The 16,217-nt window shown below is 35.4% G+C and overlaps 3 protein-coding genes and 1 long non-coding RNA gene across 8 annotated transcripts in view; 2 read left to right on the top strand and 2 right to left on the bottom strand.

Annotated features, from left to right (window-relative positions):
- Window positions 1–16,217, bottom strand: part of LOC306870868 — a 1,223,475-nt gene that overhangs the window by 1,131,687 nt on the left and 75,571 nt on the right. The gene's annotated exons all lie outside the window — the stretch shown is intronic.
- tmem141 (transmembrane protein 141) lies at window positions 40–3,454 on the top strand. The gene is made up of 5 exons (XM_079418780.1): window positions 40–173; window positions 785–851; window positions 2,097–2,180; window positions 2,332–2,439; window positions 3,242–3,454. The coding sequence occupies exons 1-5, from the start codon at window positions 120–122 to the stop codon at window positions 3,310–3,312; spliced, it is 384 nt and encodes a 127-aa protein (XP_079274906.1). The 5' UTR covers window positions 40–119; the 3' UTR covers window positions 3,313–3,454.
- On the top strand, window positions 4,341–8,214 carry slc25a35 (solute carrier family 25 member 35). Its single transcript, XM_079418247.1, has 5 exons — window positions 4,341–5,005; window positions 5,547–5,612; window positions 5,872–6,024; window positions 7,360–7,494; window positions 7,658–8,214. Exons 1-5 carry the CDS (start codon window positions 4,634–4,636, stop codon window positions 7,826–7,828), a joined length of 897 nt encoding a protein of 298 aa, XP_079274373.1. The 5' UTR covers window positions 4,341–4,633; the 3' UTR covers window positions 7,829–8,214.
- rangrf (RAN guanine nucleotide release factor) lies at window positions 8,567–13,554 on the bottom strand. Of its 4 annotated transcripts, none has more exons than XM_079418522.1 (7): window positions 13,529–13,554; window positions 13,215–13,288; window positions 11,781–11,859; window positions 11,318–11,434; window positions 10,743–10,905; window positions 10,124–10,218; window positions 8,567–9,953 (listed from the first exon to the last, which is right to left on the bottom strand). In XM_079418522.1, exons 3-7 carry the CDS (start codon window positions 11,843–11,845, stop codon window positions 9,842–9,844), a joined length of 552 nt encoding a protein of 183 aa, XP_079274648.1. In that variant the 5' UTR covers window positions 11,846–11,859; window positions 13,215–13,288; window positions 13,529–13,554; the 3' UTR covers window positions 8,567–9,841. The 4 variants fall into 4 exon arrangements, with proteins under 4 accessions (XP_079274648.1, XP_079274650.1, XP_079274649.1 ...); XM_079418524.1 differs by lacking the exon at window positions 13,529–13,554 and adding an exon at window positions 12,843–12,984 and having other exon boundaries at window positions 13,215–13,261; XM_079418523.1 differs by lacking the exon at window positions 13,529–13,554 and having other exon boundaries at window positions 13,162–13,245.

Genomic DNA, 16,217 nt, shown 5'->3' with positions numbered 1-16,217 from the left:
TCTTTAGCTTGTTACTCATTTCACGTTTTCTTCGCTGCACGAGCGGAAGTTTCACAACAGCAATAATAAAGGGAAGCTGTAACACCAGTTTGAAGGTTATAGTCCATAATTGTAGCAGGATGGTCAACCTCGGTCTCACTAAAGTTGATGATGCGGTTGTAGCAAAGCACCCGGTGGGTATATATCAAAATGCGTGACTGCTACTTTAGTGATTTGGCATTTTCACCATCAATTACTGCCATAAATGTCCGGGGCAAGTTGTCACTGTTTACTGCAATGAATGTCTTATGAAAACCACTTTATGTATAGACATATATTGAACTAAAGAAATAAACTATTATTTCCACAGTTCTTGCCCAGTAAATTTTTTAAAGTTATTTTAGCACGATGCAAAACAACAGTTTATATACGACTACATTTGACAATTGTACATTGAAATACTACCTAGAGTAGAAAAAAAAGCCATTGTCGACGAAATATCTATATTTAAAATTTAGGCCAATGGCTTTCCATTTTGCTGTATACAGTAAACATACACAACATGTGTTGTCTCAAAAAACTGTTAAACCTCATATGTATAATCAATTTACTGGAAAATGAACAAAATTATGCTTAATAATCAGATTTCTGAAACAATTATACAAAACTACTGCTAAAGAAACACATTTATGCTACTAGGCTTTTGATTTAAAGCCTAGGCTATTGAGATATAGTTGTTGTGACAACTAGCCCCAGAATCGTACATTACAATAACTCCATGGTGATGATATTTCATTATCCTCAGGGTTTGCAGCAGTACGCCGCTTGTCAGTCTTACGCCTTTATGAAAGGCACAGCAAGCTTCATACTGGGTTAGTGTCATATTCACTTTAAGAAGAGGTTGTGATCATTATGAACAATTTGTGTTTGTGAAAGCAAATGACAAAAAAGAATGCTTTAATATCTTTTTGGTAACACCAAAAGTTTAGGGACCAACTCTCACAATTAACTAGTATTAGCATGCATATTACTAGCATATTGGCTGTTTATAATGCCTTATTCTGCATGACCATATTTTAGAACCCTTAATCCTACCCCATATCTTGCTAACTATTAATATGAAGCAAAGTAAGAGTTTAATAAGGCAAATATATATATTTATAATTGTGTGTGTGTGTGTATATATATATATATATATATATATATATATATATATATATATTGTGAGAATTGGTCTCCAAACAGTGGGATTTTGCCAAAGTTCCCTTGTGAATGACATTTTTCTACGGTGAAAGAACAAATTAGTAATCTTAAGTGTATGTTCTGTCTGTCTCATACTCAGATTTGCAAAGATACCTTATCCAATCACAGATCTCAGTATGAGCACCACTACTTTTTATTTATTTATTGTCTTCCTGGTCAGTTTATATGAGTTATGCCATCCATATTCATTTTTGAATCTGTACTTTGGTGTATGTGAGCAACAATTGTCTTATTTGTGTCTGTCTATTGTTAGAAATTGCAACAATATAAAATAGAAATAAATACATTTTAAAAAAAATATTAAAACAATAAGTAAACAATAAATAAACAATAATATCCTGGCCAGAGGAGAACTGGCCCCCTGACTGAGCCTGGTTTCTCTCAAGGTTTTTTTCTCCATTCTGTCACAGAGGGAGTTTTGGTTCCTTGCCGCTGTCGCCTCTGGCTTGCTCAGTTGGGGACACTTAATTTCTAGCGATTATCGTCAATTTGATTTTGCAGATACTATTTAAACTAAACTGAGCTAGACAATGACATTTCTGAATTCAATAATGAAATTCCTTAACTGAAAATTGAGTGTTTAATCTTATTATTATACATTACTGACTCTCTATCCTCCAATTTGATACTGTTAAGCTTTGACACAATCTGTATTGTTAAAAGCGCTATATAAATAAAGGTGACTTGACTTATTTTATTTCTCATAAGGAACTTGTAAGGGAGAAACATCTGAGCAAATTTACTTATGAAATATACCTGAGTGTGAGCTGTGTAAATACAACCTCTGATTAATAATTTTATTAACTAATTGTGTTCTTTTCACTTTGGGTGAAAATGTTACACCTCTCAACCAGGCACAGCTGGTTTATTTTTCACACAGCGAGTACTTCAGAAAAGAATCCCATATCCCCTTCAGTGGAACCTTCTAGTGTCTATTGGTAAGCCTGATGCATTTTCATCATCATGCAAGAGAAGACTATAAAAGTCATTAAAATTACACTATTTGTGTCTGTGTTATAAACACAATAGGCTTAATGAAAAGAAAATTGTTTATGTGAGTTAAGCTGATTTCTCTTTTGGTCTGCACAGTTTCTTCCTCAGTATTCAGCTATGCAGTAACTCGCTGGGAAACCATGAAGTGCACAGACTTGTGGTTATTTCTTGAGACAGGAAATGTTCCTGACAGAAACACTCCTAGTAAGTTTTTACTTGTTTCTTTTTTGTAATTCAAAATGATAAATGGATAGATTAATGTTGACTGAAATATCAACCTCGCAATTTTAACAAAGATTTATCTTTTTTTAGTGCTTGTGTAGGTCACAATCTAGGCTCATAAAATACTTGCCCAATAGTGGCATTGCGCAATAAAAAATTCACTTAATTTTGACCCTTTACTTTCATATCTCTCAATATATTCGGCACCATTGACTTAAATATAAATTTAATCTTTATCAGGTGCCATTTACAGCGAGTACAAAATCTTTAATACAGAAGAAAATAAAAAGATGAATAACAGATGAAGATTACAGGTTACATTGTGTCTATAAATGTAAGTTAGTCCTTAGAAAATGTAACGTGTTTAAAATGTAATGTATTTTAGTGTTTATCTGGATTGCTAGGGCAATTTCTACTTGCACTGGATTATGTCAGAATCTTATCTACAAGCAGTTTTGATAAATATTTTTAAAACAGTATTTCATGTCTCTAAAATTATTTAGTAGCTGTGTAAGATAATGTACTGTCATTACCTGTCATCACAAAATAAACTTTTCCATCTATCTGCTTTTTAGAAGGGTCCTGATCACCCTGTAAGTGTTTATTTTATGATAATGACAGGCTGACTGTACATTTTAATGTATATATTTTATGCCTGCTTTGATACCTGATGGTTTGAACAGACTGTTTTCATTTGGTATATTTACATATAAATACCATTTTGGTATATTTTGGACTTCATGACAGAAGATTCTGACCATTTGTTTCTTTATTGTACACTTAGAGGAAGAACCACAAAATTCTGCAACACCTGCAGGTCCCAAAGTCTCACGATATGGGGATGTGATGGAATAAGCTCAAACTTGAATTGCATTGAGTGGAAGATTTTAGGAGGATGTTTAGCATTTCTAATTAAAAATGATTTTGGTTCTTGTTATATCTGGTTAAAAAAATTGAAATATATACTGTGCGTGTCAATAAATAATTAATATTAAGAATTGTTTTGCTTTCTCGCCTGGCTTAATCAAATGTTCTATGAAAGGAGTGTCTAGTTTGCAAGTTTTGAAGATCTTTGTCAAAATTACCTTGCCGTCCATCATAGAATCAGTCATCTATCAGTCAGTCAGCTGCAGGGGCATTTTTGTTCCTTTATCTAAAGAAACAACTGTTTCTCAAATTGACGGCACCTCTGTGGCAAGGGTTTTTTCCATTTTCAGTAAACAGAGGAGCTTTTATTCTAAGGGTATACCTGAAAGATGAGAAGGGTGGAGGAACAAAAAGACAGATAACATCATAGGAATATGCTATTTGTGCCAGGTTGAAGTGAAGTCCCAGGATTGTGGACAATTGTGATATGTATTTACTCAACTGCTGTATTTTATTGGATACATTTTTAATTTATGAGTTGGTAACATTACCGGCTGACATTGAACAGTTATTTTTTTGTATGTACTTTTTTCGCAGTTAGTTTTTTACAATAATTTATTCTATTTATATAAATCAGAAATACTATTTAGCATTTGTTAAACATTAATAATTAGCATTGTGTTATACTTTATTATAAGGTGCCCTTGTTACAGTGTAACACAACTAAGTAAACTAGTGAGTAATATTACTTATGTACTTTACTATAAGATTAAGGTTTGTTTTAGGGTTAGTTTCTTGTAATTGTGTGTAATTTACTGTTATTAAGTATATGCAAGAAGAACATTGTAAAATACAGCGTAAGCTAATATTCTTTACACAGGAAAGGTTTGTGTAATAACACAGCTGGGGTGCACATCAACTGACTGAAGGTGTCACGACGTTATTTACAACCATCCAATCAGAGGACATGAAACAAAGGATGGGGCAATTCCTCTATTTTGATTGGTTAAGAGGTCAGGCTGGGATGATGGACGCGCCCCGGTGAATACAGTCTGACATTCATACTCAGCAAAATGTCCACGCGCATCGCATGACTCGGAGGAGGATTACAGAAGATACGCCTCTGCTGCTTACTGTAATTGTAGAAAAATGGCATCGTAAAGGTATTTGTCAATTATCTTAACAAATACTTTATTAATACGCTGCATCATTCAATGGCTGATAAAAAAAAGTAGGCCTAGAATTTCTTTTTTAAAGTGAAATTAAAGAGCTTGACTATCACCTGCTTCCGGAAATTCCGAGTTGAAACATGGATTTCGTTCTCGGCGGCGTCGCTGCGTGTGGCGCTTGCATTTTTACAAACCCTCTGGAAGTGGTCAAAACTCGAATGCAACTGCAAGGAGAGCTTAAAAGCCGAGGAACCTACCAAGTGTATTATAGGAATGTGTTTCACGCCTTTTACACGATAGGCAAAATTGATGGACTGGCTGGTCTTCAGAAAGGTTTGGTCCCTGGGTTGGTTTATCAGTTTTTTATGAATGGGGTTCGGCTTGGGTCGTACGCCATCAGCGAGTCCCTGGGCTACATACACACGGACGGAAGGGTCAGCGCTATGAAGAGCACCGTGTCCGGGGCCATTGCCGGTGTGGTGGGCGCTGTAATGGGCAGCCCGATTTACATGGTGAGTAACGTTAACGAGAATGGTCTCCGTTTCTGTTTAGTAAACGCCGGGTTAAGCACGTGTTTAGTGACGGCCAATCTAAATATCATAAACGCAGCGCTGTCAATTACAAAGACAGAACAGAATGCATCAGTGGTGTGAACGAAATGGACAATATCGAGTCTAGAATTCTGATTGGATGAGAAAGACTTCGAACGCCTTTAAAATAGCCGATATAAGCAAACTTATGTCATTTGAATTGTATTTTATATTGCTCATCGCTTAGCAGCCGTAAACAGACTAATGCACTCTATAATTAGGAAAAAATGTTATATTGTTTTGTATATTGTATTGTATTGTAATTATTGTATAATTATTATAATAAACAGTAATGATAATAATACATGTGATTATTTATAAATATTTCAATATATTTAGAACATTTTCCATGCTTTTGGGTTCCATACACTGAAAGTAGATGATTTATACTGCCAAGGTCCAAAATGGCCAAAAAGCATCAAGTAGCTTCAGTTTCCGACTTTCTGTTTGTTATTTCCTTTAGGTAAAAACACATCTCCAGAGTCAATCCACTTCCTCTATTGCAGTTGGACACCAGTATAAGCACAGGGTAAGTTAATGGTCACCTCTCAGAATTATCTAACATGACATCTGATTTTTTTCTTTCGTTGAATGTGACGTGAGAACTTTGATCTTCAAGTCGACTGATCTTAGGGTTGTGGAGTTTTTTTGTTTTTTAGTTATATCCCATCACATTTGTGGAAATGTACTATTAATGTACAAAGGCAGTTTTGTTTGCAAAATAATCTAAAAAAGTGACTGTTTGTTATATTTCTTTTATATATATCTCTGCTTTTTCTTTGTGTCAGGGAATGATGCATGCTCTATTGGCCATCCATAAACAGCATGGAATTCTGGGTTTGTGGAGGGGTGCCGGTGCAGCAGTCCCAAGGGTCAGTGTGGGATCAGCTGCTCAGCTCTCTACTTTCTCTACCTCTAAAGAGCTGGTCACAGACCTACAGGTGAGCATAGGAGATTTCACTGCAGCTGGGAGTTATTCACAGTAAGAATAGAAGAGGGGGTTGACATCTGTTCTTCAGACACTTAGCTTTTCCCATAAACTCAACAGAGCAACACCTGTTACTAAATATGATTGTCAGTTTCAAAACACTGACTGCATGAAGAAGCCTTAGCGATCCAACTCAAGTCATATTATGTCTGTTTTTTTAAGCACTTAATGCCTCTTATTAGAGATGTCTATTTAGCATTGGACCCCATTAAATCAAACTCCCACGCCAAAACTGTAACTAGAAATATTGTCCTTTGATATGTCCTGCCACAGCTTCCTTTTGAAAATACGTCAACAATGGAAAGACAGTTATGTCATGAAATACATATTTTAAAGAGTTCACCCAAAAATGAAAATTCTGTCATCAATTACTCGCCCTCATGTCGTTCCAAACCCGAAAGACCTTTGTTCATCTTTGGAACACAAGTTAAAATATTTTTGATGAAATCCGAGAGCTCTCTGACGCTCCATAGACAGCAATGGTCCTACCACAGTCAAGGCACAGAAACGTAGTAAGGATGTCATTAAAATAGTCCTTGTGACATCAGTGGTTCAACCTGAATTTTATGAAGCTATGAGAATAATAACAAAAATAACGATTTTATTCAATGATTTCTTCTCTCCCGGACAGTCCTCCACCATTATCGAGCATACCATGACCCACATCGTTATTTTTGTTTTCTTTGCACATAAAAAAAGTACTTTATGTTTCTGTGCCTTGACTGTGTTAAGACCCTTCCTGTCTTTGGAGGGTCAGAAAGCTCGGGAATTTCATCTTGTTTTCTTCTCATCTTCTTGATTTCTTCTTGTTCCGGAGATGAATGAAGGTCTTACGGGTTTGGAACAACATGAGGGTGAGTAATTAATGACAGAATTTCCATTTTTGGGTGAACTATCCCTTTAAGCTAATTTAGGGCATTAAGCTATGCCGTGGATACAGTTAATTTAACACTTGCTTGATCTTACTACTACTAGGGATTTTTATGTTTATGTAAAAGGTTACTGTTTGCTGTATATATTTTGTTGTATAAATATATAAATGTATTATTGGGGTTTCTGAGAATGATCTCAGAAATCTGCAAAAACAAACTGCACCTGAAATCACCTGAATTACACCACAGATAAAGTTTTATTAACATCATCAGTTCACAGAACAGTGGAAAGGAAGTGTGGCAGGCAAGCAACATGAGTACATGATGACAATGACAATAAACTAACCCTAAACATTTTTGGGAAAACAGTGACATGTTTTGTTAGTAATCAGATAATTTTTTTTCTGTGTTTGTAGGTGTTCTCTGAGGGCAGCTGGTTAATAGCTCTGAGTGCTGGTTTGATCAGTAGTGTAGTGGTTGTATTAGCTATGACTCCTTTTGATGTGGTCAGCACTCGACTCTACAATCAGCCTGTGGATCATCTTGGCAAGGTGATCTACCAGATGTCATCAACATATACAAATTTGTTCTTAAACTTTTACTGCAGTTATTGGCCTTGGTGTCATTAAGCACTTGCATAACTAGTTTCACCCACATATTGATAAAGCTGGTAAATACGGAATTACTCTCACTCTCTCCACTTTTCTCCTGCAGGGCATATTGTACCGAGGGTTTGTGGACTGTTTCTCCAAGACGTTGAAGAAGGAAGGCATGACTGGTTTGTATAAAGGTCTCGGAGCCTCCTACTTCCGCCTCGGACCTCATACCATCCTTTCTCTACTTTTCTGGAATGAGCTGCGCACTTTGTACCATAGCTACAGTTAGCATCTCGCTATTGCCTGCAACAGCAAAACATCAACAAACAAAAATGTTTCCCCGAATTGCTGATTAAAGAAGCAGTCGATCACTAAGGAATACGATAGGCCCCTGCTGTATTGTGAATAGTCACAGGTAAATGGTGACATTAGATACAATGTGCAGCAGAGTGCTAATTGTTTTTTATAAAATAAGACTTTTTTATTAAAACATTTTAATTAAGCATTCATGTGGCAGCCTTCCACTAGAAGATATAGTTCCTGATATATAACAATGTTACTATGCAACAAAAAAATAATAATGTGAAAGCTGAGCAGTGATGTGGTAAACAGAGTCATTACAATACATTATATGATCAAATAAAACAGCTGGAAGGCTGCACTGACCAGAAGTTCAAATAAAAAAAAATATATATATATATTAATAAAACTCAATTAGAATGTACTGTACGTAGCAGGATGGAGTATTTAGTTGATCGTTATGCTGTTATACAATCACACTCCAGCAAATTTGCATGTGGTTTTAGAGACAGAACACGTGCACACTTCTGTTCAATTATACAAATTAATTTCTTGAATTCCTGATTCTGATTGGTTCATGTTCCAAATGTGTAATTAATTTGCTATGACTACAAAGTAGTTCCAACTTATTGACAGCATTACAGTTCAAGATGATTATCACATTTTTTCTGATTTATAAAAGACGTTTTGCTTTTTGAGAAAGATGCTTAATTGAGAGGAAGCAGTTCTGCAAAAAAGTGTTTAATGAGGAAACTTCTTCAAACAAACATTTACATAATTGGTAATGTGATAAAGTGGAATAACTTTGAACAATTAAGTTTTTGATAATGCACAATCCATACTTATGCATAAAATGTGTTTTCAGAGTGAACATTTATGTCATTGCTTTTTTAAAATCATCTTTTTTATAGATATAAACCTTATCACTTTTGATACAATTGTACAATTAACAGTTTCATTGCATGTTCTTAAAGCTTCTCGGAGAACATGACATTATTTGCGGATAATATTAGGACAATAAGATAATTAGGAGAATAAGACACTATTCAGTGGAACAAAATAATGGTCACCATTTGCCTTCCATTACGTGTGTTATGTGCTGTACTGAATGAGCTCTTTGATGCTTTGGAGAAATGAATGTAGCATTAAATTATTTACTAAAAGACTTAAATTGTATAGGCACATATTGGGTCTGTTACACAAGATAACATATAATTTGAGAATAAATTATTTTTAAAAGAATGACTTGTGTTTTCTATAAGCATGACATTAACACTGCAATAAGTCCTTAAAGTACAAATACACAACTGATAATCTCATATTAAAAGTTTCTAGACACTTAATTCACACTTATGAATGTCTTCATGTCATTATATTAATCGAACCATCAAATGGAATCAACAAGAAAATAAGCCCAAACCTTTTTTTTTTTATGCCTTAATAGTGCTTACAAGTTAAAGATAAGTTAGTGAAAGTGTCTTACATTTCAGGAAAACCTTATTTTCAACACAGAGTTTCAGTAAAGTTATTAAACATTAGTTTTGTTGTCAAGTAATGGAGATGTTTGAATCTGCAAACAAAAGACAATGATGACTACAAACCTTTGAGAGAACCTTAAGAAAATTCCAGAGAAATTTTCCTGAAAGAACCAGCATAAATATGCGACAAGTTGCGTAACACTGGTTTTCAAATGTGAGTCAGTTTCAGGAAGACAATGTTGTTCTTTATAAAAATGATTTATTTTTTACCAATAACTGAGATTCTCTATTTGTACAGCCTTATGAATCAGACAACTTCGAAGCCTTGCACTACAAGAACAAATATTTTATACAGACTCTAGCTTTCTAGCGGCGTTTTAACCAGTTTAGTCTTTTAACCTGTTAACTTTGTATTTGAATCTGTTCAGTCATTGTAAAGGCATAACTGTAAAAGCTTCTGGAAAAAAAAAACCCAAAACTTTTTTAATGGAAACCAACTACATTTAAATGTAAACATTAAGCATCTACCCAAACACTCCAGGGTCAAGTAGACAGAATGACTGCAGAACACCCTTGAAGTCCTGTAGTGTCCATGGTATAGCAGCCACATTTTCAACGGCACTGCTGCTGAGGGGACTGAGAGAGAAGATTTTAAATTAACCCTCTTGCTCTATACATATTAAGATCCTGATTATATTTCAGCATCTATTAACACCACAAGTATAAACTTTATAAAGCATTTTGGTAATGCTCCGGTGTATGGGGAAAAATGATTGGTTTAACCGCTATTTATTTAACCAACTCACTTGATACAAACAGGATCGTTGAACGTCACTAAGATGTCAGTGGTGTACTGCGGCAGACGGAACAAGCACAGGTGAATGTTCACAGTGTTCTTGGCCTATGAAAAAAGTAATGTAAGCTGATGAAAGGAACAAATATTAATAACTTAAGAAATTACAGTTGCTCAACTAAGGTTTTGCAATCCAAAATAACCACCCACAAAAAGCTGGTGAATCATCACTTATGGATAAGGAAATTCATGAGGTCAAAGCAAAAGTGAACTGTGACAGCTTTGGATCTTAAACCCTCAGTTAGGTGATTTATTTTTGCATTTCTTTTGAAGGGCTTTCTATTTGCATAAAAAAATAATAAAAGAACAACTTGAAAGTGAGTGAACTAGAAAGTAAATGGTGTAGGTGTTAGGCCCACTGAAGATTTACCATGTCCAACTGATTAATCGTCTTGATTAACAGTTGTGTGTATATATGGCCTTTTCCTTTTTTTTTTTAAATGGACAGTCATTTTTACACAGTGCTAGATTTAGAACCGTTGTTTTTGGCAAAATGGTTATGGTCACTAACTTCAGTGTCGTCTGGGACACATTAACATTTCCACTGCAAATGAAATGTAGTAAAGACACACCTCCTCATTGAATTTAGAGATCAGCTGAGCTCCAGACAGCAGCCAGGCAGAGCTGCATTCCTGCATTGATAGCTCCGAATGAAGGACCTGCTCCACCCCTCTGACCTCCCAGGAGCTGTTCTCTACCGCCTTGTTACTTGCAGCCACATCCTCAAAATGGTACCTGTCACAACACAAACAAGAAAAACAAGGGTGTTCACATCTGTGTATTCACATTATTAAAAAGTAATTCAATAATTTATTTCCTGATGTTTCCAGTGAATACAGACAGAGAACAGTTTATAGTGAGTTTAAAGCAACTATTCTGGCAATGGATTAATGTACTATGAATTATATATAAAAGCACACACTGAGAAATAAGCCCCAATGTTGGTGGCTGCAGGGAAGTTGGTGTTCAAATCTAAACCTGTCTGACCTTTTGAAATCTTTCACCCTATCTGTAATGGCATCATTTTAATGACTTCAGTGTGTGCTATTTTCTTACAAATTAAATCTACCTAGAATTTAGTAGTTGCTTTTGTTACGAGCAACCAATAGAAGATGCATACCAAGATATGTTGTAATGACCACGTTACCTGGCTGCATCAGCATCTTGCACTTGGCTTTGGTACTCCAGCAGTTCAATGATAATACTCTGATCCGTCTGAGAGTGAGCAAACACTTCTTGATTATCAGGGATCTGTCTCAGTTCACTGCAGACAATGGGGAAGAGAATTATGGGTTTTTAATAAATCAGATAAACTCAAGCCACAACATGCAAACACAAGGGTGGGTTTGTAAATGGTGGCAACCTCAATGGAATAAAAGACAATCGTAGTGTCGGCTTGAATTAATATGAATAATCACAACAACTGCCATTCCACAAAATAACAATTAATTTGTTGCTAGTCAGCTGTGGGCTATTTACGGTTTTCAAGCAACTGACTGACTTACTTGACTGATTAATGTAGAACAGACGCTTTGTGTCATATGTGCATAGCACTGCACCAGATGTTACTTTACACTGTTTTTTTTTCATATTTTCTTCTATATAATTACCTGACATCCTGGGCACTATGAAGAATAACAGCTGATAATGCACCGCCAAACAGAGGCCGAGCCATAGCTGTTCTCACCGCTGGAACGATAATGCCATTTAGAGAGGGAGTAAAATCTTTGTGAGGCAGTTGCCATTACTTAATGCAATTCTAGAATGAGACGGTCTAGTAAGTGTGCATGGCTTCGTCATAAATGTTTCCACTTCTGCAGTCATGGCATGAAAATATTATAAAAATTATAATTTGAAGAATACTTTACCTGTAAATTGAAATTTTCAATATAATGACCACCGTTTGCGGTCTCCCAGTGGTTCACATTACGCAGTTTAGAATTATGTGATTAATTTATAACAAAACAAAACCTAATGCCTTGACCTAATTTGTATTCATTTTAAATTATTATTTTTTTTGTATTGGATTGTAGACACGTTATAGGATACACGTTCAATGATTCTGGTTACACCTTGTTATTAGTTTGTACCTATAATTGTTGATCACTTAGGTACAATGTAAGAAAACAATATGTAGAAAAAAAGAAAAAGGTCATTTTTTGCTAGAACAATATCTGTTTAAATTTTTTTCATTTATTTTTTCTTTTTTTTTGTCCTTATTCAACCAGTTTTTGGTCAGATCTCTTCTCGTTTGTTAGAGATCAAATCATTCCTAACTTTCAACTTATTTTTATTTTTATCTGTTAAGTTTATGGACATATCATGCAACCCTCAAACACAAAATGCAATGTGTAAATAAATAAATAAACATGGAATTTCCATCATATTAACACAGAACATTGTGCCCTATTTTAATGGCCATTTCTTAGTGTAGCATACTAACTAACTAGCAATACACTGCTTAAAACTATAATTGTTCATAATGTGTAGTTTTACTAGTTAATAAGAAAATACATCAAATGTAATTGTTCAATAATTCAATGTTGTATTTAAAAAGGAAAATATTTAATAATAAAAATCCGTTGTTTACTTTTACAAATGGTTAACAAATATAAATAAACCTTTTTTGGTTGAGATTTGTGGCTTTGAGATTTAGCAACAAATCGGCCTGCCTTTAGCAACATAGGATGCGTCCTTTCGCTTGAGAAGAACCCATTATGTACTTCCGCCGTTTTTATCCAAAATGCAGCGATACCACCTTTTTAGGAGTGACGGGGTCTGGGGCAGCTCCCTCTGCCTCACAATGATTTTACCCTTACTAACAACAATTTATGTAACGTTACATCGCTCAACACATCAAAGAAAAGTAAAGGCTACTGTGCTTTCAATGAAACAACACCAACTTTGAAGCTCTCAACACAACGTCAAATTTTTAACTGAACACATCGTAATTCCTCCACAAAGCAAGATAAGTATATGACTTCAACTTACAATAAAATTAGGTCATAACAATACTTTCAACATAAACCCTTCAGAAGACTCACGAGTGACAAGCCGCGTTGACTTCCCTCCATCAGCTGGTACCGGATGTGATGTAAACTGAGGTCAAGCGTGCCCTCTAGTGGGGTGTAACAAAATATCAACTTGAAATTATGGAAAGCTGTCTGAATTTATTTGACAATATTATACATTTGTGAAGGAGTGGCAATTATTTAGCTCCATTTCACAACATCTTAATGTATATTGATGATGTCGAGAATGCATATATGCAATTTATATTTAGATAAACATGAAGAATATTTTACACTTTGAAAAATGTTTGGACATACTTGACTACATTTATGATTATTAATATTACCTTTTTATATTAAGGCATATGTTATAATACTTCCCAGGATTCATTTCATTAAGCGGTTTAGAGAAGCCCCGTTTGGCTGCTTTGAAAAATAAATAATTGGTTACATGAATTGTCCGAACAAATCACTTCACTGCAGTTAACTGTACACACAGACATGTTTTCATACCTGTTTCTAGTTTCTAAACACTCACCAGGCTGTCCTGTCCCTTATGTGGGTGGGAGACATCATCAGGATTCAGTTCCTGAAACATAAAGTGGAAATGAAACATACTTCCTTCACATAAAATCTGACATGAATTTGCCAAGAGCATAGAAATGAAACTAAAACAGCCTTTGCCTTTGTCCTCATGTTTAGTTAGGTCGTTATACTTCTAGAACTTCCCAACATAAATGCAACATATGTTTGACTTGTCATATATTGTAAGTGACAGTCAATTTCATTCTTCAGTTTCAACCTGTCTTTACCATACATACACATACATCCACAAACATATATATTTTGCAGAAACAGGGTCATTTCTATTTTAGCTTCTGAGTGCTCTAACATATAAAATGACAAAAAGACTAAATGGGTATATAGTGGAACCTCTGGGAAAGTATGTGAGTGTGTCAACATCAGTGTCATCAACTTTTAAAATTCTGATATTCTAATAAGATCCTGATTCGGATAATACCAGTTTTATCAAACACGATAGAGTGTTTTAGTGACACAAACCTACTAAATACACAGAAAATCAGATCCATTGCTTTTATTTAAATACTTTTGTGCTGTTGTTTCAAACCCCCCCAAAAATCTGTCACTTCTTGGAAGATGATTTCATTAAGGAACTGACTTTTGTTTGTTAAGGGGATTTTTTACAAAAGACTAACAACACTGAAAGTGAATTTGAGGACACCGGAAAGCAACATACCCAAGAAAACATTTTTGTTCAAAGCATTTATATTAGTGAAGTATAGCATGAAGAAACTCCTAGAATATTTCTTTATAAATCAAATTTTTTTTACATGACAAAATGACAACATTTACTCTAAGTAGTGAAATTATTTAAAATTAGCACCGATGTTACCCTATTAAGATGACAATGTAAACATGATGTACTATGTACTACATAACCTACAATGGTTTTAAAGTCAACCAAATAAAAGGATTAGAATACAGTAGCACCATTGTCTTCTTACCAGAAGGAGGCGCTTGTGCATGTTCTTAGTTGGTCCATTTGATCTATTGGACAGTTTAGCCAGATTATAAGGCCAAACATCAAACACTCCACACCAAACAAGGTTCTTACAGTCTACCTACACATTCACAGATAGACCCTGCACACTCTGGCCAAAGGTTTAGATTTTTTCTTAAGATTTTGAGCTGTTGCTGTTATCAATATATTGGTGGAAGGTCCAGGGGCGCTACACAAACAGTGTTTTAGTTTTCCAGTTCAGATAGCAATTCCTTACCAAACTCTTTCTTGAAACCATGTCACAGGTTAAGCCTCGATTAACCTAACTATCCCACTTTATCTTCCCCTGTCTCTCACCTCATGTCTGTCGTTTAGCACCATGCTCTCAATCTCCACATTAAGATAGCTCCCTCCTCTGAACCTCTTAAAGAACATGTGCTAAATCTGGTCTTACCTGCTAGTACCTCTACAAGTATTCACTGGGTTAACCTGATGACTTCAAAATTGGGTTGACCTGAATAATTCTTGTATAGAAATATAGAAGAGAAGCCAAAATGAAGGTTAATTTATGTTATGTGGCTAGTTAGACTACTTTGTGTTACACTATATGGGCAAAAGTACTCTGAGCATCACACATATATGTGCTTACAAAAGATTTCATTCAAACTCCCAGCATTAATTCCTCCCTTTGTTGGTTTTCCCAGCTTCCATTCTGTTGGGTTAGGCTTCCACCAGATTTTGGATCATGGCCGTGGGGAACCGCTCCTATTCAGACTGTAAGAATCTATAGTCTGCCTCGACCCAACTTCCACTCCACAATATATTTGATCATGCTCATTTCCCAAAATGGCTTAATTATTATAGAGAATAAGAAAGTCAACAGTTGTTTGTAGACCATTTGGGATGATCACATCCTGAGCAAAAGGTGACCAATTGTAAAATAGGAGCAGGTGTGCAACACTGAGAACCACCTCAGACAAAGGGGTGTCAGAACTTAACATACAGACTACAGCTGTTACAAAAGGAGCAACTTCATTTACATGTAGGGTAGTAAACTGGAAATGTATAAAAGGTTAGAACTTATGATGTTCTGGGCTCATTCCGACTCCGTTGAACCCAAGGTACTACATGTACTTTGTCACTGCTATGCTGCAATACACTTCTTCATCAAGATCTTCAAAGTCCTCTTCACATTTTCTTACGAGACACAAGCACCAGCTAAGTCAGACACTGATGCTAGGCTTGTTTTTGGCATTCCAAAAGTGTTCAGTAGGGTTCAAATCTGGGCTTTTGTGCAGAAATTAAGTTCTTCCATGGGCACTCCACAAACTGTTGCAATAAAGTTGGAAGTGGTCAAAACAATGTGGCTATTCATAGGAGAAGTGAATATTTTTGCTCATCTCCTAACAAGGTCACATGTGAATGTCTGGGTAATTTGATGAGTTTATGTAGTCAACGTGTTGGTGAAGGAGATTTGGGCAGTACCATTTCTGTCCATTTCTCCTGCCCCAACA

This window comes from Barbus barbus (assembly GCF_936440315.1).
Source record: "Barbus barbus genome assembly, chromosome: 6".
In the NCBI taxonomy this organism is placed as follows: Eukaryota; Metazoa; Chordata; class Actinopteri; order Cypriniformes; family Cyprinidae; genus Barbus; species Barbus barbus.
The sequence above is the reverse complement of the archived record's forward strand: the minus strand, read 5'-3'. Positions and strand labels throughout refer to the sequence as shown.

Coding starts and splice junctions, on each gene's coding strand:
- tmem141 (XM_079418780.1), top strand. CDS start 120: ATGGTCAACCTCGGTCTCACTAAAGTTGATGATGCGGTTGTAGCAAAG. Junction 852..2,096: donor CACAGCAAGCTTCATACTGG/GTTAGTGTCATA, acceptor CCTCTCAACCAG/GCACAGCTGGTTTATTTTTC. Junction 2,440..3,241: donor TCCTGACAGAAACACTCCTA/GTAAGTTTTTAC, acceptor TTGTACACTTAG/AGGAAGAACCACAAAATTCT.
- slc25a35 (XM_079418247.1), top strand. CDS start 4,634: ATGGATTTCGTTCTCGGCGGCGTCGCTGCGTGTGGCGCTTGCATTTTT. Junction 5,006..5,546: donor TGGGCAGCCCGATTTACATG/GTGAGTAACGTT, acceptor TATTTCCTTTAG/GTAAAAACACATCTCCAGAG. Junction 6,025..7,359: donor AGCTGGTCACAGACCTACAG/GTGAGCATAGGA, acceptor CTGTGTTTGTAG/GTGTTCTCTGAGGGCAGCTG.
- rangrf (XM_079418522.1), bottom strand. CDS start 11,845: ATGGCTCGGCCTCTGTTTGGCGGTGCATTATCAGCTGTTATTCTTCAT. Junction 11,435..11,780: donor CATAGTGCCCAGGATGTCAG/GTAATTATATAG, acceptor CATTGTCTGCAG/TGAACTGAGACAGATCCCTG. Junction 10,906..11,317: donor CAAGATGCTGATGCAGCCAG/GTAACGTGGTCA, acceptor GTGTTGTGACAG/GTACCATTTTGAGGATGTGG.